Genomic DNA, 27,955 nt, shown 5'->3' on the forward strand with positions numbered 1-27,955 from the left:
CCTTAAAAAAACAACCAACCAACCAGAGAAGTGAAAGTGCTCCATAGAGTGTTGATCGTGCTGCTCATCAGATCTGCTGTATTTTTCCTCATTTCATATATTTCTCATTACGTACTTGTCAGAGAGAGGGAGGGCCCTCCTTGCCCTGAAGTCTTCATTATCCCTCTTTAAAAAGGATACCCTGTCAGAGCTATAGGAGGTGGGGAATGGGTAAACCAGAGTGGTGGGAGTTGACAAGGTGAAAGCTAGTGTGAACAGTTTGGGAGCTTGTCCTCTACTCTGTCTGCTTTTGTATATGCTTGAAATTTTCCGTAACATAGTTTTTAAAATAAGTAAATCATGGGTTCACAGAATAGCCTACTGCCAGGCCTCATCTGCACCTCCAGCCTCTCCAGCCCTTAGACAGCTTGGGGCTGGGGTGGGTGTGGGGGCAGGGGAGCCTTCTGGAAGAGGTCTGGAAAGGGGTTAGTGTCTCTCCACCTTTCTGCTGCCCCAACATCAGGACCACAGTGCCCTTCTGGGGCCTCCTGGCCCCCCACCTTTCTGGCCCTTCCTGGCCCTTCCACCCTGAAGCCTGCTTGGCATGGCAGCCCAGCCCCCCTCGTGCAGGAGACGTGTTGGCTCAGCCCTGCGCATGCATTGTGATGAGGGTCAGGTCACTTGTGACTCCGATTTATGTCAGCATTCTTTACTAGGCTCTGATCAGAGTGGAATTATGGAGGTGCCTCCTGTGAGATTGGTACTGTACTGAGCATTTTCTGTATTTTTTTTTAACCATTTTCTTACCAGTATTTGATAGTTTTTATAATTTTTTAAAAAACTAAAACAGCTAGTTATTGTTACAAGAGCAGTATATGTTCATGGTAGAAATGTTAGAAAGTACAGGAACATACCAGTGGAGTTCCCGTTTAGCAGGTTAGGAACCCAACTAGCATCCATCAAGATATTGGTTCGTTCAGTGGCCTAAGGATCTCGAGTTAGGGGAGTTCCTGTTGTGGCTCAGCAGCAACTAATCTGACTAGGATCCACGAGGACGAAGGTTCATTCCCTGGCCTCGCTCAGTGGATTAAGGATCCGGCTTTGCCCTGAGCTGTGGTGTAGGTCACAGATTCGGCTTAGATCTGGCATTACTGTGGCTGTGCCGTAGGCTAGCAGCTACAGCTCCAATTTGACCCCTAGCCTGGGAACCTCCATATGCCCTGGGTGCGGCCCTAAAAAAACGAAAAGAATCTGGTGTTGCTGCAAGTTGTGGTATAGGTCGCAGATGCCACTCAGATCTGGTATTGCTGTGGATGTGGTGTAGGCCTACAGCTACAGCACCAGTTCTCAGCCCCCAGCCTGGGAACTTCCATGTGCCTCAGTGCTCTTAAAAAAATTAAAAAAAGACAAAAAAAAAAAGAAATTTTTTTTTAAAAAAACCATATGCCTTACTTACTCTTAAGGATTGCCACTCTTAACACACTATTGTATTATCTTTCCACATTTCTTAAAATGAAGGTATGTGTATGTATAAATATGCATAATTAGCTTTTACCAAAATGACAGCATGATGTATGTGCTGTTTTAAAATTTTTTAATTATAAAATGTGCATAACATGAATTTACCATCTTAACCATTTTTAAGCGCACAGTTCAGTAGGATTAGTACATTCACACTATTGTGCAACCATCACTACCATCCATCTCCAAAACGTTTTCATCTTCCTGAACTGAAACTGTCCCCTTTAAACACTAAATCCTCATTTTGCCTCCCCATAGCTCTTGGCAACCACCATTCTATTTCCTCTCTCTGTTAGTTGACTCTTCTAAGTACCTCATATAAGAGGAATCACACATTGCTGGTCTTTTTGTGACTGGCTTATTTCACTTAGCACAATGTCCTGAGGTTTGTCTGTGTCATAGCATGTTTCAAAATTTCCTCCCCTTTTAAGGCTGAGTAATAGTTAATTGTATGTGTACCCACATTTTATCTCTTAATCCATTGATGGATGCTTGGATGGCTTCCACCTTTTAGCTACTGTGAATAATGCTTCTCTGAACAGGGGTGTTCAAATACTTGAGTTCTTGCTTTCGGTTTGTTTCTGTATATACCCATGAGTGGAACTGTAGAATCTTATGGTAATTCTACTTTTAATCTTTTGAGGAACTGTGGTACTGTTTTACATAGCAGCTGCACCGTTTTACTATATATTCTGTTTTATAATCTGCTTTTTTCAGTTAATAATATCCAGGAGTTCCCCATTGGCTCAGCTGTTATGGGTCTGGCATTGTCACTTTTGTAGCTGTGGTTCAGGTTTGACCCCCAGTCCGGAAACTTCCACATACCACACAGGCGTGGCCACAAATAAAATAATGATCTTCAACTTTCTGTGTCAATAAGTTATCTAATATCTAGTCTATACTCACATTTCCCCATTTGTTCCAGAAATGGTTTTTACAGCTAGTTTGTCCAAACTATAAAATAATCTAGGACTAAATATTGCATGTGGTTATTATGTACCTTATATTTTGTCTACTAACCTAGTATGGTTTCCTCCTTTTTTATTTTCTTTTTTAATTACTTTAGTAAAGTATAATTGACATACCATATATAGGGACTCTGTCTATGTAGTCAGTGTAGACTATTTAATGGTCTATATAGGGATTAGTCTGTTCCTATAGATCTGCCCTTTGATATTACATGTAAATGGAGTCATACAACATGTGGCCTTTTGTGTCCAACTTATTTCACTTACTATAATGTGTTTGCAGCTCATTCTTGTTGCATTCCCCCTCCCCTTTTTTTTTAATCTTTTTAGGGCTGCATGTGTGGCATATGGAACTTCCCAGGCTAGGCATGGAATTGGAGGAGCTGCCAGCCTGTGCCACAGCCATAGCAATGCCAGATCTGAGCCACGTCTGTGACCTACATCAGCCCGAGGCGACACTGATCCTTAATCTACTGAGCTGGGCCAGGGATCAAACCCATATCCTCATGGATACTAGTTGGGTTTGTTACTGCTGAGCCATAGAGGGAACTACTTTTTTTTTTTTCCTGCGGCATATGGACATTCCTGGGCTAGCAGCCGAATCGGAGCTGCAGCTGTGACCTATGCCACAGTCAAGGCAGTACCAGATCTGAGCTGCATCTGAGGCCTACACCATAGCTTGTGGCAATACCAGATCCTTAACCTACTGAGTAAGGCCATTGATCAAATCCACACTCTCACAGATACTGTATTGGGTTCTTAATCCGTTAAGCCACAGCAGGAACTCGAGTTCCATTATTCATTCCTTTTTATTGCCAAATAATATCCATTGTATGGCTATATTACCTTTTGTTTATCCATTCACCAGTTGATAGAATTGTAGAAGTTTTCACTTTTTTTTTTTTTTGGTCTTTTTGCCATTTCTTGGGCCACTCCTGTGGCATATGGAGGGTCCCAGGCTAGGGGTCTAATCGGAGCTGAGCTGCCAGCCTATGCCAGAGCCACAGCAACGTGGGATCCGAGCTGCATCTGCGACCCACACACCAGCTCACGGCAATGCCAGATCGTTAACCCACTGAGCAAGGGCAGGGATCGAACCCGAAACCTCATGGTTCCTAGTCGGATTTGTTAACCACTGCGCCACGACGGGAACTCCAAGTTTTCACTTTTTGACTGTTGTGAATAATGCTGCTATGATCATTGATGTACAATTATGTACGTGAACATATGTTTTCATTTCCCTTTGGTAAATAGAGTGAAATTGTTGAGTCATATGGTTAATTTATAAGTTTTTAAGAAGCCACCAAACTATTTTCCAAACCCAAGCGCCCCCCCTGCCCATTTTTCCATGATAGTTCCTTAGTAAAGAGACCAGGCCCACATACTGCCTCTTCTATTTATCTGGTTGCTTCCTCATGAGGCCTTTTAACTTGTTCCGAATCCCCCGTATTTCCTATAAACTAGGAGTTAGATCTGCAGTTTTGTTGGAAAAGTTAAATTTTTTTGGCTAGGATACATTGCAGACTGTGTTGTTTACTTCATTCATATTTGGTAACATCAGCGGGCACAATGTTTGAGTTTCATTTTTTCCCCGTATAGATCCAGGATCATTTGTTCACTTACCTTGACATCTTTATGAAAAGTCAATTTATCATGCATGTGTGGTTCTATTTAGAATCTTAGCCCCCTTGAACTCCATCTCTCTCTTCACCTCAGCAATAGCAGTGCTCTGTTTGGGGTTCCCCTCCCTGCTCCAAAGTCTAAATACTCCATCCAGAAAGCCAGGCTCACCTTTCTTGTTTCCCTTCTTTCAAGTGCCAGTCTTGTGTTGCATTGTTTCCATGTCTGAAAGCAGTTGTTCCGTGTATTTTGTTCTATTTTCTAGGTTTTTTCTCATTAGGAGGGCAAATTCCATGCTTCTTCAGAGCTAGAAGCAAAAGTCTTTCTTCCTGTCATGCTTCAGTTTGGACAGTTTCTATTGCTTTGCCTTCAAGTTTTCTATTTTCTTATACAGTGTAATTACACTACTGCCATTACAATCTAATTTTCATTTCTGGAAGTTCTTTGTGGCTTCCCCCCACATAGCTTGCAGTTATTTGATGTGGAATCTCAGTTCTCAGACCAGGGATTGAACCCATGCTGCAGGGGTAAAGTGCCAAGTCCTAGCCACTAGACCATCAGGGAACTCCCTATTTGGTTCTCTTATATCTTCCATTTCTCCCATTATTTTTGTGTTTTCCTTAAATTCTTCAGCATATTGAACTTTTGATTTTATTTATTTATTTATTTATTTATTTATTGTCTGTTTTGCCTTTTCTAGGGCCGCTCCCGCGGCATATGGAGGTTCCCAGGCTAGGGATTGAATCAGAGCTGTAGCCACTGGCCTACATCAGAGCCACAGCAACGTGGGATCCGAGCTGCATCTGTGACCTACACCACAGCTCATGGCAACACCAGATCCTTAACCCACTGAGCAAGGCCAGGGATTGAACCCGCAACCTCATGGTTCCTAGTCGGATTCGTTAACCACTGAGCCACGACAGGAACTCTAATATTGAACTTTTTAAATAGCCACACCTGAGGCGTATGGAAATTACCACGCTGGGGGTCACATCAGAGCTGCAGCTGCGGCCTATGCCACAACCATAGCAATACTGGTTCCAGGCCACATCTATGACGTATGCTGCAGCTTGCGGCAATGCCAGATCCTTAACCCACTGAGCGAGTCCAAGGATTGAACCCACATCCTCATGGAGACTACGTTGGGTTCGTAATGAACCTTTTGAGTCACAATGGGAACTCCATGAAAATATTTGTAATAGATGTTTTGTTTTTTTTTTTGTCTTTTTGCCTTTTCTATGGCTGCTCCCGTGGCATATGGAGGTTCCCAGGATAGGGGTCTAATTGGAGCTGTAGCCACTGGCCCACACCAGAGCCACAGCAACGAGGGATCCAAGCCGTGTCTGCGACCTTCACCACAGCTTATGGCAATGCCGGATCCTTAACCCACTGAGCAAGGCCAGGAATCGAACCTGCAACCTCATGGTTCCTAGTCAGATTCGTTTATCACTGAGCTATGACAGGAACTCCTGTAATAGCTGTTTTTAAAGTACTTATTTACTGAGTCCATCTTCTGTCATTCCTGTTATTGACTAATTTTTTTCTTGGTTTAGGGTCACATTTTTCTGCTCTTTTGGTATGTTTAGTAATTTTTGATTAGATGCCAAACATTGTGAGTGGTTTTGAGCATTTGGATTTTAATTGTCTTCCTTCAGAGTGTTAAAAGTTTGTTTCAGCTGACAGTAAGTTGTTAGCTATCAGCTAGATCCTTTTGAAGCTTGTATTTAAAAAACAACGAAAAACTTTATTAGGGCAGATCTGAAGTCTTCTTATTTTGGGACTTACCCTTAATGCCAAAGGATGTCCTTCTGGACTCTCCCTCCAGTTTCCTCTGAATATTCAGCCAGGTCTCTCCGCTCTGGCGAGACAAAACTACAATGCCTCCCATCTGTTTCTTCAGGGCCAGAATTGGACAACCCTGTGGATCACTCCTATATGTAAATCTTTTGGTGCTACACTATCTTATTTGGTCCTCACCACAGCTCAGTAAAATCGGTAGTATAATTTTCATTTTATAGATGAAAGTAGCAAGTCCCAGGGAAGTTTGTTTTATGACTTGCTTATAGGTGGCAGGGCTGGATCTTGAGCTCAGGTCTCTCTGACTCCATTACAACCATACGCTTTAGGCTCCGTGAGAACAGAGCAGTTTCTCAGAGTGTATTTTCACAATTACAAGGCTCACATTTTATGTATATAACATACCTCAAACCAAGAGCATTTATCTTAAGATAGAAATTTATAGGATAATTTTCCTTCCAAAAAAGTTGTCATTGAAATAGTTGTGGTGCATCTGAAATCACTCTGCCCTAGAGTCAAGAACATAAGTATGTCTCCAAATCCTGAGAGAGCCCTGAGATGTAACATATGCATAGTGTATGTTTGTGTGTTGGGTTCAAGAATGTAGTGAATTTTTTTTTTTTTTTTTGGCTGTGTTTGAGCATCCAGAAGTTCCCGAGCCAGGGACTGAACCCACACCATAGCAGTGATCTGCTGCTCCACAAGATGACTGCCAAGAATATGGTGATTTTATAAAGCAAAGTGTGCTTCTAAAAGTTTTATGCCTCTGCTTGTCTCTGCAGGTATTTTATGCATGGTGTGTGTCGGGAAGGAAACCAGTGCCTGTTCTCTCATGACTTGGCAAACAGCAAGCCATCTACCATCTGCAAATACTACCAGAAAGGCTATTGTGCCTATGGAACTCGTTGCAGGCAAGAACTGATTCTGTCCCCAGCTGTAATACTGACTTGACTACTTAGGGATTTAAATCATTTGGAGCATGGGCCTTGATGAGGGCAAAATTTTGCTTTAGAAGTAATGTGGGTGACAGGAGCTCCCGCCATGGCACAATGGGATCAGCAGTGTCTTGGGAGCCCTGGGACATAGGTTCAGTCTCTGGCCTGGGAGCTCTATATGCTGTGGGCAGCCAAAAGAAAGAAAAAAGTAATATGACAATATTACAAAAGTAACTTTGAGGAGTTCCCATTGTGGCCCAGTAGTTAATGAATCTGACTAGCATTCATGAGGATGCAGGTTCGATCCCTGGCCTTGCCTAGTGGGTTAAGGATCCAGCGTTGCCGTGATCTGTGGTGTAGGTCACAGACTTGGCTGGGATCCTGCATTGCTGTGGTTGTGGTGTAGGCCAGCAGCTACCACTCCGATTCGACCCCTGGCCTGGGAACCTCCATATGCCACAGGTGTGGCCATAAGAAAAAAAAGTAACTTTGAAACCTCAGATTCAGTACCCTAAAAATAATTTTAATTTTTCAAAAATCATTTTTCAGGCCTATTCTTAAGAGCCTGTAGTTGTAAAATTGCACTCATACTATACATAAGATTTTTTGTGGTGTGTCTTTTTAAGGCTGCGCCTGCAGCATATGGAGGTTCCCAGGCTAGGGGTCAAATCGGAGCTGTAGCCACCTGCCTACACCACAGCCACAGCAACGCAAGATCCGAGCCGCGTCTGCGACCTACACCACAGCTCAGGGCAACGCCGGATCCTTAATCCACTGAGCGAGGCCTGGGATTGAATCTGCGTCCTCATGGACACTAGTCAGATTCATTTCCACTGAGCCACAATGGGAACTCCTACATAAGATTTTGTATCTTGCCTTTTTTTAACATGTCAAAAGCTCTTTCCAGTGCTGCTACTTTATCTTTTAACTGTGATTTTATAATGTTTCATCATATTAACATACCATCATTTTATTACTATTCCTGTATTAGATACTTAAGTAGCTTTCAGTTTTTTGCCATCAGTACCCCTGCAGTGAACCTTCATATGCATATACAGTCTTCCTCTTTTCCACTTATCTCTGTAGGCAAGTTTTGTAACTTCTAGACAGAAGAACATTCCAAAACCTGATCCTGTGCTTTTGTAGTGAAGAGCGATCTGCTTTCCTGGGATGCAAAGCTCCCATCAGTCCTAACTCTGTGCTGCCTGGGACCCTGAAAGTTGGTCTACTCTCCCTTCCCCGCACTGGTGGGCACCCCGGAGGGACAGTCCGGGAGATGCCACTCAACATCTCCAGCGCTGTCGGGCACTCTCTGTGTGGTCGGGCAGTACATTTGTCCCACTCAGGTGCAGCCGGGACACCTGAGCGTGGGTGATAGACAGCTGTGTACCACGCACTCTGAACTTCCAGGCAGCTCTCTCTGACTAACCGATAAGACTTTTATCAGTTAAACTACGGGAAAAGATTGATTCTCCATGTTCACAAATTGAGCAGAAGGAGGGCTGTTCTGGGCCTGGGGAGTGTGGGAGGCTGGTGGGTGTGGCATGTCCGTAATGCATCTGCTGTGTCTCTTGTGTAGATATGATCACACGAGGCCCTCTGCTGCAACTGGTGGTGCCATGGGCACCGGGCCCCACGGTGTGCCCTCCCCAGCTTTCCACAGTCCTCATCCTCCTGACCTTACTGCGTCAATCGTGAAAACCAACTTACACGAGCCTGGGAAACGTGAGAAGAGGACACTGGTACTTAGAGACCGAAGTGAGTGGGTAGAACCTTTTGCCTTTTTAAAAAGCAGTCTTGATTTTCTTCCTGCTCCTTTCTGGCCTTCTCTTGTCAAGGGAGCTCCTAACCTCATACCCAGAACCGTCCTGAGAACAGACTTCATTTGGCTGCCAGGTGCTCAGATGATGCTTTTGACTTTGTGCCCATGTTGGGACAGAGCCCCAGGTTTGCCTGGCAAAACATGAAGAGTGACCTTTTCGTCATCACAAACTGCCATCTACACAGGGTAGTTTCCCAGTTCTGAGAAGCACCAAGCTCTTTATTTCAAAGCTACATATTTTGATAAAGAGCCTGTTTCACTGTTGACCTTCTCGGTTATTAGTTCATAGTCTTAGTTCTTATGCTGAGCCAGCCATGTCTTTGGAAATAGAATAGCATGTTGGGGTTTAGGCAGTAGTCTGTACACTGGAGTCTGGTTTGTGTGGGTAGGAGGCTGCAAACTGAGAGTTGTTTGTATTGGCTGGTCCTCACCAGGTGAAGGTTTTCCACTTCTGGGACTTGTTCAGCATAAGATAGGCAGATTCCATCCAAAGCAAACAAGAAGCCCATCCCCCTGCAAAGGTTAGAAGTGGGTGATGAGGAGGCAGCAGCTCCTGGTGTGAGAAGCGAGTGGTAGTTTGACTCTGACCTCAGGACCCAGAGACTTGCTCCAGATTTTCCTTCTCCACTTTAGAATGATTGGTAACTCTACTTGTAAGAAGGAAACCACTGTATAATCTCTTGACGTCATTCTGAACTCCCTTTAACTTATACTTTGTTTTCCTTTTTTTTTTTTCCAAGTGTAACTGGTCCAATGTTGACATTTCCATACTTGTCAATATTTAAGAGCAACTGGAGTGTTCTTTTGTATAAGTATACTGTGCATGGTCTGCTTTGCTCTTATGTTGCCAATTATGATTTCTGTATTTTTTTATTGTGATTATAAGTAATGTCACTCAACATTTTTTCCTTTTTTTTTTTTCCTCCCTTTTGGCCTGTTTTTTGTTTGTTTGTTTTTTCTATATATTCCTATGAGTGAAATTCCCAAAGCCAGGGTGAGTTTGTCACTTTTTGACTGATTGCTTACCAGAAAGATTGGACCAACCCTCACTGGTGTGTGTACATGTGTCTGTCTTCAGACCTCTCTGGCCTGGCTGAAGAAAAGACCTGCCCAAGTGTTTTGAGTAACCCAGGAGGCTGCAGTGACCTGCCGAATAGCCCAGAGATGAAGCCACATTCTTACCTGGATGCCATCAGAAGTGGTCTGGACGACTTAGAGGCCAGCAGCTCCTACAGCAGCGAGCAGCAGCTGTGCCCCTATGCAGCCGCTGGGGAGTGCCGCTTTGGGGATGCTTGTGTCTACCTGCATGGGGAAGTATGTGAGATCTGTAGGTTACGAGTCCTGCACCCCTTCAACCCAGAGCAAAGGAAGGCTCACGAGAAGGTACAGTTGCAAGCCTTTAGATGAACTTATTTTAAGAAATGTGAAGGGCACTAAGTGGCAAAATTGTTGGTATTTCTCTAAGCATCTTTCTGCCAGTAATACCTGTATTCTCCACCTGACCAGCCAGGCCGAGTTCCAGAGAATTCTAGGAGCTCAGGGGGTGACATCCTAGTGTTACATGTGGGTGTAGCCTGTGTCTGCCTCGCTGAGCGGGGGCCCAGGTCTGCGTGCGTATCCTTTGCATTGATTCCAGCACCTGATACCATGGCACTGTGGGAGGTGCCACCTGCTTCCTAAATGAAGGGATTCATTCAGTAACTTGTTCTCTTGGGCAGAAGTGATGCTGCCACTTCTAACTGAGCTGCCAGCCTGATGTTGCACATTAAGGATTATTCAGCATTTCTGTCATGTGTGGTTCAGGGTGGGGAAATGTGGGGCCCAGAGGGGCCAGGAGAGCAGGGTCTCAGTCCTTGTGACGTCTGTGACCCCACAGTGGCTCCTAACCTTGGGCTTTTGGTCTTGGCTTAAAATTGGAGGTGACCATATCAGTGCTGGCAAGCAAAGAGCCGAGCCAGTGGTGGCTTGAAGTCCTTTTTGTGGTTCGAGAGCTTTGCGTCCCCAACGTAGGGACTGCTGGGCCTGCCGAAAGCAGCACAGTTCCTGTTCCTTCCCGATCCTGGTTGTGCCATGTGGCCGGCAGCTGCCCAGGCTCCCGTGGTGCCCAAACCCAGAAGCTCAGGTCTCCTCCTCCCTCTGCTTCAGACCTGCATGTCGACCTTCGAACATGAGATGGAGAAGGCCTTTGCCTTCCAGGCCAGTCAGGACAAAGTGTGCAGCATCTGCATGGAGGTGATCCTTGAGAAGGCGTCGGCCTCGGAGCGAAGGTTCGGGATCCTCTCCAACTGCAACCACACGTACTGCTTGTCCTGCATCAGGCAGTGGAGGTGTGCCAAGCAGTTTGAGAACCCCATCATCAAGTGAGTGCAGCTGGGGTGCTTAACTCTAGAAATCAGGGCGAGTTTGATTTGGGCCCTTCTTCCACCTGCTCTGAGGCCTTCCCTTGTCCTCCAGAAGTGGGTCCAAGCAAGGGTGAGCAGTGAGTCCTGACCCTTGGCTGAAGGAACCTGAGCAAGTCACAGACGCTCCCTAAGCCCAAGAGCCTTTTCCTTTACTGTATGGGCAACAGTTCCTGCTGGGTGCTTAAGGTGCTAGGGGATGTGCAGCAGGGTGAGAAGGCCCATTTGACTCTGCCACTCAGTTACTGGTGGTCTGCCCTTAGGCCGATTGCCTATCTGCCTTTCTAGCTTCATTTTTTTTTCATCTGTAAAATAGGGTTAATTGAAGAAAATGGAATAGTACATGTAACACATTTCACGTAATGTCTGGTACATGGGACATACCCAGTTAGTCAGCACAGGGCTTGTCCCAGCTTTGAGAGTTTCTTGGCACATAACAACAGGATTCTTAAGTTCTGTAGTGGGCGGGAGGAAAGCCAGTGCTATAGGAGCTCGCCACATGCATGTACAGTCAGAACCATTGCACACGCTGGGTCCTGGTTCTCTCAGAGACCCTGTCATCCGCATTCAGAGTTCACCCATATTGTAGCATGAATGAGCACTTCATTCCTTTTTAATGACTGGATGATATCCGTTGTAGGTCTAGAGCACGTTTTGTTTATGTATTCATCAGTTGATGGACATTCAAGATTGTTTCCATCTTTTGCTTATTATTTTGGCTAGTGCTCCTCTGAACATTTGTGTGTTTGAATCCCTATTTTCAGTACTTTGGGTGTGTATACACCTAGGAGTGAAGTTGCTGCGCACATGGAGACTGTGTAACATTTGAGAAGCCACCCAACTGCTTTCCAAAGTGATTGAACCATTTTACATCCCCTTCAGCAATGTGCGAGGATTCCAGTTTCTCTGTATCTTTGCCATCACTTGTTTTTTTCTTTTATTCCTTTTTTTTTTTTTTTTTTTTTTTGACTGCACTCACAGCATATGTAAGTTCCCAAGCCAGGGATCAAATCCAGGCTGCAGCTGAGATCTACACCAAAGCTGTGGCAATGCTGGATCCTTAACCCACTGCACCACAGTGGGAGCTCTGCTTTCACTTGATATGGTCTTTATTTCTGATATTAGCCATCTTAGTAAGTGAGGAGTGGTCCCTTGTTAGGGTTTTGATTGCATTTCCATGATATATTAATGGTACTAAACATCTTTTTCTGTGCTTATTGCCCATTCTAGAGAAATGCCTTCTTAAATCCTTTCCTTATTTTAAAATTGGGTTGTCTTTTTATCGTTGAGAAGGACATGTTTTAATAGTCAGTTAGGTTTAGAGTGTGTGATTGTCCCTCTTGGAATTGGGGGATAGGGAACACCTGGACTGGTCCTGCTCTTGAGCACGAGGTTTAGTGGTAGAACATAACTCAACCTTTCCCTTACAACCTGATTTTTATTTCAGGTCTTGTCCAGAATGTCGCGTGATATCAGAATTTGTAATTCCAAGTGTGTATTGGGTAGAAGATCAGAATAAAAAGAATGAGCTGATTGAAGCTTTCAAACAGGGAATGGGGTAAGTGCTCTGCACTCAGGCCTGATCCTGGTGCTGGCCTGGTTCTCATTTCACTCTGCATAGTGCAGGGCCTCCCCCGCAGGGGCCAGAGGCCACTCTCAGTGCCTTTCTTCTCTCAGCATCATGCTGGGCTTGGGGATGCAGAGATAAACAGGGCCATGGTGAAGTGGACTTGCTTTTTGGTTCATAAGCTGAGCAATAAATATCCCTTGGAAATCCTGCTTCTAACGCAAAGGTTGACTTGTCATCTCATCTCTGATCATTTGCTCCACAAATAATGACCAAAGATCTATATGGTAGGCCTTTTCTAATTGCTGGGGATAGAGCATTAAACAAATCAGAGAAAAACCCCAGCCCTTAACACATTCAACTGAAGGAAAATGAACAAGAATAATAAACAAACAAGATAAATGGGAAAATGTATAATAAATAGATGGTGGGACTAAGGAGTGAAATAAAGCTGGGAGTGGGGATGGGAAACGAAGGGGTTTCTAGAGATTGCCTCAGGAAGCCAACATGTGAACGGAGCCTCGGGGGAGGCAGGCAGCGAGCCATGTCATTGTGACTGAGAAGAACGTTCTAGATGGAAGACAGACTCAGGCTGTTCGAGAATGGCAAGGAGGACCTGGTTGAGAGGAGCAAGTGGGGAAGGATACTGGAGACGAGGGCAGGGGAGTGGGCGAATTGCATAGGGCTTTGCGAACCCTCGGGTAGACTTGGCCTTTTATTCTGGATGATATGGCAGTATCACAGGATTATGACCAGAGGAGCTTCATGATCTGATGTGGGTATTTTGAAAGGATCTCTGTGGCTGAACCATTGAGAATATATTGAAAGAGGAGGAAAAGGTGGAAATGAGGAGACCAGTTGGGCTATTAAAATAGTCCAGGTGAGTTGTGGCAGTGACTGGGACCAGTGGGGAGGCGTGGAGCGGATGGCAGGTGGTCGCATTCTGGATCTACTGAGGAGAGTGGGGATGCGTTGAAGGCGGTCGGGGGGTTGAGGACTCCAGTTTCAATCCAGTGTTAGCACTTTTCTCTGCTGCGCTTATCTAAGATGCCTTGTGGACTTATCACTGGGAAATGAGGAGGCAGCACAGCTACCCTGAGTTGCAGATACACAGTGACCGTCACTGACTGAGGTGTACACTTTACTCACATGGTGGTTTGGACTGAAGAGCTGACTGTGTGCTTCACGCATCACTCAATTGTGTCATGGCCATGGAGATTGGAACTGCACTGTTGAGGGACAAGGGTTATTTAACCAAACCATGATGAAATACTTGTTTTTTAAGACAACAATTTATTCTCTCACAGTTCTGGAGGCTGGAAATACAGAATCCAGGTGTGGGCAGGGCTGGCTCTCCCCGGAGGCTCTGAGGGAGAATCTGCTCCAGGTCCCTCTCCTGGCTTCTGGGGCAGCATCACTCCAGTCTCTCCCTCCTCTGTGTCTTTCTTTCCCTTCTGACTCTATAAGACCCTCCTGTTAATCCAGGATGATCTCATCTTGAGAGCCTGAACTACATCAGCAACATTCCCAGGTACCAGGGCATCGGATTAGGACCTGTCTTTAGGCGGCCACCATTTAACTCACCATACATGGTGTCCCCATCTGTTCTGGCTGCCATAACAAAATGCCACAGACTGGGTGGCTTATCAACAACACAGTTCTGGGGGCTGGGAGGTCCACAATCAAGGTGCCAGCACCTCTCACTGCTTCCTCGTGGTGGAAGGTGTGGGGGAGCTCTCTGGGGGTCTCTTCCAATTCATGATGGCTCCACCCTCATGACTTAATCACCTGCCTCCTAATTCTGTCTGTCATGTCAGACGTTAGGATTTCAGCATGTGAATTTTAGGGGGTGTGTCCAAACATTCAGACTGTTAACACATGGTAACTGAAACTTACACATATCAGAACTGTGCAAAGCAAGGGCTGCCTGTTTAACATTTGATCTGCTCCCCCATTGATGGGTTTTTTAGAATTCCATTCTAATTTAGAGCTTTTTAGCTTACCTCTCTTTTTTAAAAATATTTTCTTCTTGGGATTATAGTTTACTCCTAACTTTTCAGATTTAATACTCCTACTGTATTCTGTAACGTGCAGTTATTTCCTCATTACCATCTTTGTGCTACAGATACAATGCATAACACATTGCTTCTGTACATTAGAACCACACAAAGTAATTTTTTTTTATTTCAGCTTTATTGAGGTATAATTGACAAGACAAAGTATCTTACAAAGTATCTTGTACTTGAAGCGACTTAGAATACACTGTGGTGACTTGCTCGACCTTGTGAAGGGAATCCCCCATCTAGCTAATTAACACATCCGTCGCCTCACATATTCTCTTTTTATGAGAATATTTAAGTCCTGCCATCTTAGCAAATTTCAGCTGTACAATACAGTGGTGTCAACCATAGTCACTATGTTTTCTGCTAGATCCTTACACCCTTTTACCAGTCTCCCCTTATTTTCCCTGCACCCTTGCCCCAGCAGCACTTTTCTACTCTGTGTCTATGAGTTTGACTTTCTTTTCTGAGGCTGTGTCCACAGCATACAGAAATTCCCGGGCCAGGGATCAAACCTGAGCCACAGCAGTGCCAACACAAGATCCTTAACTGGTAGGCCACCAGGGAACTCCTGACCTTTTTAAAAAAGATTCCACATATAAGTGATGCCATGTGTGTTTTATCTTTCTCTGGCTTATTTCACTTGGTGTAATGTCCTCAAGGTTCATCCGTGTTGTCACAGTGGTAGGATTTTGGTAGGATCTTCTTCCTTCTCCCTGGCTGAATTAATATTCCATTAATCTTTATCTATTCATCTGTTAAACAGCTTAGCTTGTTTCTTTATCTTGGCTATTACAAATGCTGCAGTGAACATGCAGGGGTACAGATGTCTTTATTAACAGGTATGAGGTGATATCTCATTGATTTGCACTTCCTGGATGTTTAGTGATATTGAACATCTTTTCATGTACCTGGTGGCCATTTGTGTGTGTCTTTGAAAAAAAAGAAAGTCTTTTAAATTCATTTGCCCTTTTTTTAATTGTGTTTTTTTGCTATTGAGTTGCATGAGTTCTTTATGTATTTTGGATATTAACCCCTTGTCAGATATGTGATTTGCATGTATTTTCTCCCATTCAGTAGATTGTCTTTCCTTTTTGTGATGGCTTCTTTTGCTCTACAGATTTTCAGTTTCATGTGGCCCCTCTTGCTTATTTTTGCTTTTGTTGCCTTTGCTATTGGTGTCAAATCCAAAAAATCATATTCAAGACAGATGTCAGGAAGTTTGTTGCCAGTGCTTTCATGTATTTCATTCAAGGCTTTAAACCATTTTGAATAAATTTTGTGTGTGTGTGTGTGTGTGTGTCTTTTTTTTAGGGCCGCACCCACAGCATGTGGAAGTTCCCAGGCTAGGGGTCGAAGCAGAGCTGTAGCCGCCAGCCTATGCCACAGCCACAGCAATGTTGGATCTGAGCTGCATCTGTGACTTACACCACAGCTCATGACAATCCCTTAATCCACTGAGCTAGGCCAGGAACTGAACTGGCGTCCCCATGGATATTAGTCCAGTTTGTTATTGCTGAGTCATGATGCAGACTCCCCATTTCAAGTCAATTTTTGTGTGTGGAACAGATAGTGATTCAGCTTCATTCTTCTGCATGTGGCTGTCCAGTTTTCCCAACACCATTTTTTAAAGAGATTGTCCTTTCTCCATTGCATGTTCTTGGCTCCTTTGTTGTAAATTAATTGACCATGTATGTACGGGTTTGTTGATGGGCTTTCTGTTGTGTTCCATTGATCTGTATGTCTGTTTTTGTGTCAGTACCATCCTGTTTTGATCATTTTAGCTTTGTAATACAGTTTGAAATCAGGAAGTGTGGCGCCTCCAGCTTCATTCTTCCTTCTTGGGATTGCTTTAGCTATTCCAAGTTTTTGTGGATCTATACAGATTTTAGGATTGTTTTTTCTATTTCTATGAAAAATGCCATTGGAATTTTGATAGAGATTGCAGTGGTCTCTAGATTGCTTTGGGTAAAGAATTAACAATATTAATTCTTCTAACCCTTGAGCATGGAGTATCTTCCCATTTATGTCAACTTCGATTTCTTTCACCACTGTCTTATAGTTTTCAACATACAGATCTTTCACCTTTGTGGTATTCTGGGTACTTTATTCTTTTTTATGCAATTTTAAATGAGATTTTCGTAATTCCTCTTTATGGTAATAATCCATTGTTAGTACATGGAAAACCAACTGATTTTTATACATTGATTTTGTATCCTGCAACTTTACTGGAATGTATAGCTGTAATATTTACATACATTAGAACCGTACAAGGTAATGTAATTTTCACCATAACTTGTGTATTTTTTAAAAGGAAAAAAGTTGTTTATATTTACCAACATATTTAATATTACCAGTGCTCTTTCATCTGTTATGTAATTCCTTCCAGTTGATATAATTCCTGTTCAGCCTCAAGAATGCCTTTAACATTTTGCTCATTTGCTAATGATGAATTCTTAGTTTTCTTTTTATCAGAAATCACTTCCCTCCCCCATTCTTGAGGGATATTTTTATTGACTAAATCGGTCTTTTGTTTTTGTTTCAATTTCTGGCTCCATTTTCAATGAACAGAATTCTGAAATGATTGGGGGTCTCCCCCCACTTTTCTTTCAGCACTTTGCGAATGTTCCACTGTTATCTGACTTCTCTAGTTTATGGTAAGAAGTCATTGGTTGTTCAGACGGTAGTGTCATTTTTGAGTCTTTATCTTAGTTTTTAAGAAGTTTGATGTTTTGCCTTGGGAGTGATTTTTCCTATTTAACTGCATGGTTTTCTATGAGTTTGTAAGGGAAAATTCTTACCAAATGTAATACCAAAAGGAAAATACCAAATGTAGGGAAATTCTGGCCATTGTTTCATCAAATATTTTTTCTACCCTCTTTTTTTCTTCTGGGACTCTTAATCACAGGTAATGGACTTTTTTATATTGTTCTGCAAATTTTGGGGCTCTGTTTTGTGGTGTGTATGTAGTTTGTTTTGTTTTGTTTTCATTCTTTTTCCCCTCTCTTCATCTTCTTGAACGCACATATAGTAGCTGCTTTGAAATCCTTGTCATTTGAAGTTGGTCTCTGTTGACTTTTTCCCTTTAGAATGGGTAACATTTTACTGATTCTTCATTATGATGAGTCATTTGAGGTTGTATTCTAGACACTGTAAATGTTACCCTGTAGAAATTCTGGATTTTTTTTAGGTACATCTATAAAGGAAGCATTGTTTTATTTTAATAGATAAATTGTTTAGATTCAAACTTGTGGGCAGCAGTTCAAACCTCAGTTTTTTATCCTTTGCAGAGTTGCCATGAGCCTGCTCCACTGATGTGTGTGTGGGTCAGAGGCTGGTTGGGGATTTGGACGAAGTTGATACACAGCATTTCGATGGGTCCCTCTCAGGCCCTTTTTTTATGGGAGGTGGGGGGTGAGCAGGGGCTGCTTCCTCACTGGTTCATTTCCTCTGTTTCTTTGTTCTTAGAGCCAGAAAAACTTGATTCTCCACGGGAGTTTTAGCTACCCTGCGTAGATTTAACAGGCACCTGCTCTAGGCTAAACGTTTTTGGGTTTGTTTTGTTTTTCTTTTTGCTTTTTAAGGCCACACCCGCAGCATATGGAGGTTCCCAGGCTAGGGGTCTAATCGGAGCCACAGCCGCACCAGATCCGAGCCGCGTCTATGATCTACACCACTGCTCACAGCAATGCCAGATCCTTAACCTACTGAGCAGGCCCAGGGATCGAACCCGAAACATCATGGTTCTTAGATTCATTTACACTGCACCACTATGGGAACTCTTTTTTTTTTTTTTTCCCTAAAAAAGTTAACCTCTTGCCAATTCCATCCTTCTAAATAATTTCTTAAACCTGCTTCTGTTCATTCTCCAGTGCCTGCCGGTCTGTATTTCTAGTTAATCTGTAGGAAGGGTACTAAAAGCATAATTGTATGTCATCTTTTTAAATGGTTTCCTTTAAGTTGCATGTTGATTACTAAAGGCTTGATAATTTCTCGTTTCACCATTTTTTTCTCCTGTGGTGTTACTCTGTGTCCACCAGAGGGCAGAAGTGGCGAGGCAGAGGGGTCCAGCCTGGAGAAAGCAGCTCTGCTGTTCTTGTATAATTGCTGTTTGGGTCTTCCTGGCCTTGGTTTCTGTTGAGAATGGTGTTTTTATGCATTCTGCACACTTTTACAGGGCAATAGGCCAGGCACTTTCAAGCTAAGCACCAGTGGGGAATATAGAGTAAAAATCACTAAGAAATTTCATGGGAAATTGCAAAAAGTAGTTATACAGGTTTTTTGGTGACATATTCCTCATGAGAGACCCATCTAGCGGTGGTAACAAAGAAGGCATTGGGATCCACCTGGGGGTGTCAGGGAAAGCAGGAGGAGGAGGACCTGAGCCCTGAAACATGATCGCCTATGTGTCCTGGGGATGGGGGGGCCAGGGGAATGACAGATTTTGTTTGTGGAGCAATGGCAGTGGTCCCTGGGGCTGGCAAAGGTGTATGGAAGGATGTGGGACCTACTGGGACACAGACATGAGTTAAGTCTGATGTGTCCTTGCGCTTCAGCCTAATCGTGGTCTTTAAGAACAGGGTGACATGGAGCCCCTGCTGTGGTGCAGTGGGATCAGCAGTGTTTTGGGAGCGCTGGGATGCAGGTTTGATCCCCAGCCCAGCACAGTGGGTGAAGGATCCAGAGTTGCCACGTCTGTGGCTTAGGTCATGCAGCACCTTGGCAGGTGGGCAGCAGAGGATGGTCGATTGGGGAGGTGCTTTGTGACAGAAGTAACAACGGGATATGAAAGCTGAGAACAAAGAGGGAACCCCAGTGAACTGGAGGCTTTTGTCCTTGGTGACCAAATAAGGCTGGGAGGAAAATGATTTGGGGGTGGAGGCTAGAGAATAATGTTTGTATCCTGATGAGTTTGTTAAGTAAAGCCAGTGTCCTGCAGACTGTGGTAAGAACTCACCATTTTGGGTTTTTTTTTTTTGTCTTTTTTTGCCATTTCTTGAGCCGCTCCCGAGACATGTGGAGGTTCCCAGGCTAGGGGTCGAATTGGAACTGTAGCCGCCGGCCTATGCTGGAGCCACAGCAATGCCAGATCCAAGCTGCATCTGCGACCTGCACCACAGCTCATGGCAACGCCAGATCCTTAACCCACTGAGCAAGGCCAGGGATTGAACCCGCAACCTCATGGTTCCTAGTCGGATTCGTTAACCACTGAGCCACGACAGGAACTCCGAGAACTCACCATTTGAGTGGTCATTTGAAGATCTGCTCAGAACTTTGGGGACCAGGGACCCTGGAAGGTGTCTGGACCACAGACCTGGTGGGAGGGGACAGCTGTTGGGCAGCTTCTCTTTGTGCTGCTAAGGCCTGTCTCAGAGACTCTGCCCACCCTCTTTGCCATCCCCTGCTCTGAGAAAACGGAAAGCACTGGAGTCAAGGAAGCCCCTTCCTTGTCGTCTGCCACTGTGATGTACCCCAGCCCCCTGGCAGCAGCTGGCCCTGTCTGCTGAGGTTTGGCCTCATTTCTGCACCTTCCCCTCCCAGACACTTTCCACCTTTGAACATCTCTTCCTCTTCGTCTTGGGATCACTTAGGATTGCATCGGTCCTAATTTCATTTTAGCAAGAAGGATGGGAATTCTCAGTTTGGTTCTGAGTTTCTTCAGGAGCAGGGGTTCTTCACATAGGGGTCTGTAGCTAGAATTAAGACAGGGGAAGAAGACCTGTGTGTCTTAAATAAAACACTTCTGAGGGAGGGTTTGTAGCATGTAGTTAAGCAGCTCTGCTCTGGAAGGTGGGGACCAAGGAAAATGAAATGAGGCCTGTGACTTGAAGGCAGCTGCTAAAATTCACTGCTTTCCCCTGTGACTCCTAACTCAAGGCTGTCACCTTGGTGTCACTGCTGAGCAGGAGGAAGGGAGACTTTTCCGGGTGGTGCTCCTTTTGGGACTTTAGGCTGAGGCAAGTAGCTCAGCTTCAGAACCTTGGAGCCCAGACAGCTGGCCCAGAGGAGTGGTCAGGCCTGCCTTCCCTGAAGGCCTTTGGACCACTGCCGGTCAAAACACAAGTTAAACTGCCTGTGAGGGAATTAAATTTCCAGCTTGGAAATCAGCATCCAGCTGCTCTGAGCCTCTGTTTCCCTACCGCTAATGTGAGGCTGACCTGGCTCTGGCAGGGATGAGAAAAGCAGTGGTTCACCTAAACCCCAGATTCTCTTACCATCCTCTTTATCTTTTCTTTCTGCTTTTCAGAAAAAAAGCTTGTAAATACTTTGAGCAAGGCAAAGGGACCTGCCCATTTGGAAGCAAATGCCTTTACCGCCATGCTTACCCTGATGGGCGGCTAGCAGAGCCTGAGAAACCCCGGAAACAGCTCAGTTCTGAAGGCACTGTGAGGGTGAGTTAAGGACCTGGCCATCCGAGTCAGGAACAGCTGCCTGTGGCCATGTCTGGGGACCTCCCCTGGCCCGTTCTCACAGCTTTGGCAGGAAGGTGTGGGGTTGGCAGGTGTGCTGCCTTTGGCAATAACCAGGCCTGTTTGCTCGCTATTTTTGCAGTTCTTTAATTCAGTTCGGCTCTGGGATTTCATCGAGAACCGAGAGAGCCGGCATGTCCCCAGCACTGAAGAGGTTGACATGACAGAGCTCGGGGACCTGTTCATGCACCTGTCTGGAGTGGAGCCGTCAGAACCCTGAAGAGTAGATGGCCGCCCACATCTTGGGCTCCACCGGTCAAGCCTTCCCAAGTCAGGGTTGCAGAGCTTCCTTCACGGTAGCCAGAGGTGGCGTGTCTCTTGGATTTGAATGGGGTTGTACTTAACCTTGGTCTCATTCACAATTACAGCCATGGGAGGAGTGAAGGATATAAAATAACCTAACAAGTATGTGGAATCACTACTTTGATAGTTGCTAACTTAGTTGCACCTCAAGCTCCTCAGGGGGACCAGCTTAACCAGCCAGGGTTTTACTTGATTGCTTCAAACCAACCTGGCTCCTGTCCTTGAGCTTTACCTCCCTAGACACAGTCAGCATGCAGCAGATTCAGTTTTCATACCAAAGGATTCTTTAGCCCTTAAAAGGATTCCTGTGTGGTGCATCCTCCTAGAGTATTGAAGTAGTGTGTGGTCAAAAACTTGACTTGTATATTACTTTTCAAGAAACAAAGTGGGTGCTTCACACCTTAGCACAAAACTCTATATTTACGGCTCTTATATATTTACGGCTCTTCAGTGTCCCAGATCAGAGCAGGAGGCTTGTTGCTCTGTTGAGTAAACAAAGTATAAACCTTCCCCATAAGGAGGGCTCTTGAAGTAGCAAGAAGTGCAAGGGGGTCATAATCACAGGAGAACCTTGCACACATGCCTCCAGGGAAACACGCCCCCCTGGCTCTCAACTGCTGGCTTGTGCCCTGAGGGTGTTCATACCTGAGGGCTCGGTGCCCACATGTGCTCTCCTCTGTAAAACCTAGCTTTGATTTAAAATTTTATAAGAATTCATTAGCACCCAAGAAAAGTTTCTAAGTCTTCACCCAGCAATGGTCCTGCAGAGAACTGTGTACAGATCTTCTGTCACCAGGTGTAACTTTAATTGCAGGAGCATAACCTTGTGAGTTAGAACTCAATCCAAGCCTGAATCTATTTTTATAAACAGCTGTAGATAACCAAATATTTTATAAAATGCATTACTTTAAAGTGTGGTTAGAAGAAACTCTACCCACTGAGTTTAGAGTGCTTTTTGCATCATTTTTCTAGTTAACTCTTTAGTGAAGAGTGACAAAGGCTGGATTACATTCATTCCCAGCAGAGGCTCTGGGCCTATTTCCTACTTCTTGAACAAATGGAGTTCAAGCTGTGAACTCAGGATCACTTTAAAAAGAGGAAACAGCCATTAAACCTACATTTAATTTATTTTATTAAAATAACATAATTGAAGAATCATCAGATAACTGTATTTTGCAGGTGCAATAAAAACAAAATTAAAACCCAAATTATCAAGAAAACCTGTGTTCTGGCTTCCTTGCATACACATGATGTGATGTAGAGACAAGGCTGGCCCAGCGGCCCCGCCCCATAGGGGCAGCTCCTGGAAGACTAATTCAGCACAACGGAAGACTGCTCCCTGAGAGGGTGGAGACTGGGAGGGGCAGGCCAAGCGCCTCTTGTGGAAAACCATCCTAAAGCACTGGAGACCTTCAAGAAAGGTAAGTGTCCTCAAAGTCAAGTCCATAGTACCAAAGCAGGCTCCTCCAGGCGGCCACAGTCTTGACAGTCCTGGGCTGTTTGGTGCATTATGTGCAAAACTACCTGTTTGGCGCCACACCACTCATCTCATCTCTGAAGAGAAGTCTTTCTGTGATAAGTTTTGCTCATAGGAGCTGATTCCCGAAATCAACATGTCCCCCATGTCATGGCTGGTTTGCCTGCCACAGTCACTTTTTTTCCCCTCTGAGTGCTTTTTTTTCTTGCTCTCAAATTACTCATTTAGCCAATCAATAGCTGGGGCCCCAGATCCCATAATGCCATCAGCAGCCACTGGTGCATCTGGAGAAGGCTCAGCACAGGAGCATGGGACCTCGAGGGGGAGCAGGACAAACCAGCATCGCGAATGGCTTCCTTCTCCCAGGGCCAGAATTGGATAGAAAAGGCAACGTGAAGTTAAGGCCCTGTGAGTGGTCTAGAAGGTCCTTAGCAGCAGCTTCTCTGAAGATAAGCTCTGTCCCCACAGAAGGGGAGCAGAAAGGTGGTACCTGCTGACTTCTCTTCTCCCCCAGCGGCCTGAGCGCAGGTGCAGAGTCAGCTAGAAGACGGGCAATCTCGGGGATGTGGTCAGAGTGCAGGCATTGATGTCCTCCGTGTGGGCTGCCCGGTGCAGGGATGGCTCAGAAGCACTCCGGTTGATTTTCGGTAGAGAGTGTTGGAGCAGCTCGATGGAAGACAGGATCTGAAACAAGGCCACAAAATGGTCTCATCAGGTGGGTGTGGGGTTTCCACAGCAGTAGCCTTCCATCCAGCCCAAAGACACAGGTTGTGCTCCCCACCCCACCTGCAGCATCTTGTGGAGAACCATACGTCCCTCCCTGTGGAAAGAAAAACTTCCTTGTTTATATCATTAAGAACACCTGCTTGGAGTTCCCTGGTGGCCTAGCAGTTAAGGAGCTGGTGTTGTCATTGCTGTGGCTCAGGCTCAATCCCTGGCCTGGGAACTTTCATATGCCACAGGCGTAGCCAAAAATAAAAAAGAGAGAAAATTGCTTGAATCAGTTCTAGTGCCTGAGCTAAGACTTACCTGAGGAAAAAGAGGCCTCTCTTCCTTAACTTTCTTCACACAGTCGGCCACAAGCCTCTTCATTGCTTTTGGGCAGTTCTTGTAGAGCTTACTAAGATCTGGGGAGGCATAGCCTCGGCCTACCATGAAGATGATCTAAGGGAAAGAAGCAGTTGAGAGAATGGTTGGATGAAGAGCCTATACAAGCAGCACCTTCTATTCCTCCTGCTTGGAGGGCAGTGGCCCAGGGGCTCGCTTGGGACCAGCACACGCACCTGATCACGGTTGTTGATGTGGGAGTAAGGGAGCTCCCCTGTCATGAGCTCGTACAGCACAATGCCGTAGGAGTAGACGTCGGACTGGAAGCTGAACGGGTTGTTATCCTGCATCCGGATCACCTCTGGGGCCTACATGGGCAAAGTGCATTTGTCACTACCTGGGCCCCACAGACATCCAGGAGTCAGCCTAAGCCTAGCTGTCCCTTCCATTGAGAATGAAAGTTGTCCTCAGCCGCAGTAGAGCTCTACCCTGAAGGATTCTGGCTCAGGAATCCTAGTCTCTGGGACCCAGCACTTCTATCACCCAACTACTCCAAGCTATGCTTGTGCACGGTCCTCGCCCCAGCTCCCTCCAGGAAATCCAGATTAGCCCCAGGCTGATGACACTAAAGGGGTCACTGAGGTGGTCTGACTTTGGGGAAATGTGGAGAAATGCTTTTATGTTTGCACACAGACCTCCAGGCACCCCTTCTTGCTCTATACCCTGCTAAGGGAGCCTCGCTGCCTCACTCACCATCCACAGGATGGAGCCGGTAGGTTGTTCAACCTGCTGAGAACCACTCCAGCGCGACTTGACTGTTGCCAAACCAAAATCTCCAATTTTCACCGTCAGGCCTTCATGGAGAAATATATCTCAATGCTTGTTAAGGACTCTGGTTTTCAAAGAATGGCCAAGTTAATTGTGAAAAAGTTCCCAAAGTACTTATTAGCAACACATCTCTCTGCCTCGCATATGCCCCAGCCTTCTCTACACTGGACTTGCTAGGGTTTCTGAAGTCTTAAAAAGTGCTTTAAAATGCTCCTCCTCCCAGGAGGTGTACTCAGGGTGCCAGATTATTTGGCTCCAGCCACAAACAAGCCAGTTTTCTCTCTGCTGCTTCTTTATACATCTAAGGACCAGGTCTCTGGCTTTGTGACCTTCTCACATAATGTAGGTGCAGCTCAGCGTGGCCTGCTAACTGATCACATCTTTTCTGCCTTCACTCTGCCCCCAAATGACTAATAAGAACACCCTGAGTCCTGAATGCTATCCTAAGACATTTCTCATGAGAACAGGTACCACTTGATGACTTTAAAATCAGAGCCAGGAGCTACCATTGTGGTGCAGCAGAAACGAATCTGACTAGTATCCATGAGGATGAGGGTTTGATCTCTAGCCTCGATCAGTGGGTCAGGGACCCGGCATTGCTGTAAGCCGTGGCTGAGGTGTAGGTTGCACAGACTCGACCTGCACTGCTGTGGCTGTGGCGTAGAATGGTAGCTACAGTTCCAATTTGACTCCTAGCCTGGGAATTTCCATATCCCACAGGTGCAGCCATAAAAAAAACCCAGAAAATATGGAGTTCCCGTCATGGTGCAGCAGTTAATGAAGCCAACTAGCGTCCATAAAGACTTGGGTTCAATCCCTGGCCTCGCTCAATGGGTTAAGGATCTGGCATTGTCATGAGCTGTGGCGCAGGTCACAGACACAGCTCGGATCCCGTGTTGCTGTGGTGTAGGCTGATTTGACTCCTAGCCTGGGAACCTCTATATGCCAAGGGTGCAGCCCTTAAAAAAAAAAAAAAGCAAAAAGACAAACATCAATACATAAAGTCAGAACCAAACTCAGACCTCTTTTCCTAGCAAAGAAGTCAGGCAGTTTAAGGCCAACTAGTGTGATCTGCTGATGGCCAGTAATTCAAACCTTAAAATCTGTGGTGTCTGCTTTTATGGCATATGTGTTGGTCCCCAAAGCTCACCACTAAAAGATGTTCAAATGCCTCAGACATGTGCCCAAAACAGGCCATGTCCCATAATCCAACTCAACATAACTGTTGTGCCTCTCACTGAAGCAAAGTTCAGCTATAATGCCACACTCCTTTCAAAGAGAAAGGCTAGGGGAGGGATGCAGATGTAAAGCTGGTCCATTTCATGCCCTGCAGCACAAAAAATACCTTTATTCATTCCCCTTCTGTAAAAGCATATTAAGTCTCAGAAGGGGTTGATTCCAACAGTAATCTCTGAAGAAACCACTTCTGTACATTCAAGAAAGACAGTTTTAAGTAGTAATTTTTAAAATCTTGCAACTTTTTTTGGCTTGCACCTACTTTCTGACCAAATTCACAGTCCACGAACTAGAAATAAAAGACAAAAGGACCATTCTCCCAAGTTAAATTTAGTAATAAACAGCATTAAAACAAACAAACAAAAACAGGCCTGTTTCAAACATAAATCCAAACAACTTATCTCCATTTTTTGTGGAATTCTTTCCAAAGTCACTTTGGTGGAGGTAAACTTAGAAAGTCTAAATTTAGAGTTTTAGTCAGATGAAACAACCCAAAGGATACTGTTGGATTTCATGTCTCTGTGGATGATGTTCTTTGCATGCAAGTAGCTGCGAAAGGAAAACAAATCTATTAAAACCAGTTTGAGAGACATTAGTGGAAAGCAGCTTCAAATTACATCTAGGAAACAAACCACTTGAAGGTCTGACTCCCAGCGAGGAGTTACTTTCAGGGATTCGCCCTGCACTGGTTCAGCCTGGTCCACATCATGCCTTATAACTGAAGGTGAGGCCACAGCACAAACAGGGTAGGTTTTCTTAAGCATCAGTTCTAAAAACTAATTCTGACAATCCAAATGTCCATCAACTGATGAACAAATAAACACAATGTATCTATCCAATGGGATATTACTCAGCCATAGAAAGGAATGGAGTACTGATTGATCCATACAAGCTGCAACCGGGAGGAACCTTTCAAAAAAACATGCTAAGTGAAAGAAACCAAATACAGACTTCATCTGCTATCTTAAAAATGTTCTAAAATTAGAAATGGCTGTACAATTCTGTGAATAAACTAAAAAACATTGTACACTTTTAAGAGGTGCATTTTATCTCTAAAAAGTAACTGACTATTTAATATGTATAGAATGCAAATCCCATATTAATTTTAAAGGTACAACATGAGATTTTATAAACCACTTGCAAGCACAGCTTTAGGTTAAGTTCCTAGACATCGGGGGGTGTGAAGAGTTCCCCCTCCTCCACATTAGGGGAACTTGAAAAGTCTGAGAAACACTACCTCAGGACTAATCAAGAATGAGACACATGCACACCTTTCTTTCACAGAGAAAGGTGTCAAGCACAAAGACCCAAAAGAATAGAATTTAATGGAGAAGCCATGGATGACCTTTAAGCATTCCCTCAAAGGAAAACAAAAATTTCCAAAAAAGTGACATGTGATCAAACCCTTACCTGGAATAAGCACACCTGCTGATGGGCTATAGACATCCAATGCCCTCCAGAAGGTACCAACCCACACTGTGTTCTTGGGTGTCTGGCTGAATTTTGACAGCAGCAGTTAGAACCTGAATCTGAACCCTGAAGAGGCAGCCTCAGCTTGGGTGAGAAACCTGAATTTCTTGTTCCATCAGCCCACCCCACAGGTTCATTACCAGCTGTGCAAAAATGCCACAGAAATCACTTAACAGACTTGGCTTTTCCTAATCTTGGCTCTGACTTAGGGACAAGTTGATGCTAGGACCCCATCCACTCACTCCATTCCCTGAGCCGTCTGCCGGGCAATGTCAATCAACTGGAACATCTGGAACTTGGTCTCCTGGACATGCAGGTGTTTGTAGAGGCTGCTGCCCTCACACCACTGGGTCACAATCGCCAGGTTGTCCTTGGTCATGTACCCCATGAACAGCAGGATGTTCACATGCCGAGTTTTGCTGGAGAGGGGAGGTGAGAAGAGGCTCTGAACCATGC

At 44.8% G+C, this 27,955-nt stretch overlaps 2 protein-coding genes across 7 annotated transcripts in view; one reads left to right on the forward strand and one right to left on the reverse strand.

Annotated features, from left to right (window-relative positions):
* The window catches only part of MKRN2 (makorin ring finger protein 2), a 34,109-nt gene extending 11,448 nt beyond the window's left edge, over nucleotides 1-22,661 (forward strand). For all 3 annotated transcript variants that reach the window (XM_047781265.1, XM_047781279.1, XM_047781270.1), the window contains 7 exons: nucleotides 6,668-6,796; nucleotides 8,400-8,578; nucleotides 9,721-10,025; nucleotides 10,788-11,002; nucleotides 12,489-12,599; nucleotides 20,916-21,060; nucleotides 21,221-22,661. In XM_047781265.1, coding sequence (XP_047637221.1) covers nucleotides 6,668-6,796; nucleotides 8,400-8,578; nucleotides 9,721-10,025; nucleotides 10,788-11,002; nucleotides 12,489-12,599; nucleotides 20,916-21,060; nucleotides 21,221-21,358 — 1,222 coding nt within the window. In that variant the 3' untranslated portion in view covers nucleotides 21,359-22,661. The remainder of the gene's footprint in view (nucleotides 1-6,667; nucleotides 6,797-8,399; nucleotides 8,579-9,720; nucleotides 10,026-10,787; nucleotides 11,003-12,488; nucleotides 12,600-20,915; nucleotides 21,061-21,220) is intronic.
* The window catches only part of RAF1 (Raf-1 proto-oncogene, serine/threonine kinase), a 79,027-nt gene continuing 73,628 nt past the window's right edge, over nucleotides 22,557-27,955 (reverse strand). For all 4 annotated transcript variants that reach the window (XM_047781225.1, XM_047781234.1, XM_047781253.1 and 1 more), the window contains 6 exons: nucleotides 27,742-27,918; nucleotides 26,532-26,578; nucleotides 24,719-24,837; nucleotides 24,202-24,333; nucleotides 23,948-24,082; nucleotides 22,557-23,602 (listed from right to left, as the gene is read on the reverse strand). In XM_047781225.1, coding sequence (XP_047637181.1) covers nucleotides 23,459-23,602; nucleotides 23,948-24,082; nucleotides 24,202-24,333; nucleotides 24,719-24,837; nucleotides 26,532-26,578; nucleotides 27,742-27,918 — 754 coding nt within the window. In that variant the 3' untranslated portion in view covers nucleotides 22,557-23,458. The remainder of the gene's footprint in view (nucleotides 23,603-23,947; nucleotides 24,083-24,201; nucleotides 24,334-24,718; nucleotides 24,838-26,531; nucleotides 26,579-27,741; nucleotides 27,919-27,955) is intronic.

The sequence above is a fragment of the Phacochoerus africanus genome, chromosome 1 (genome assembly GCF_016906955.1).
Source record: "Phacochoerus africanus isolate WHEZ1 chromosome 1, ROS_Pafr_v1, whole genome shotgun sequence".
Lineage (NCBI taxonomy): Eukaryota > Metazoa > Chordata > Mammalia > Artiodactyla > Suidae > Phacochoerus > Phacochoerus africanus.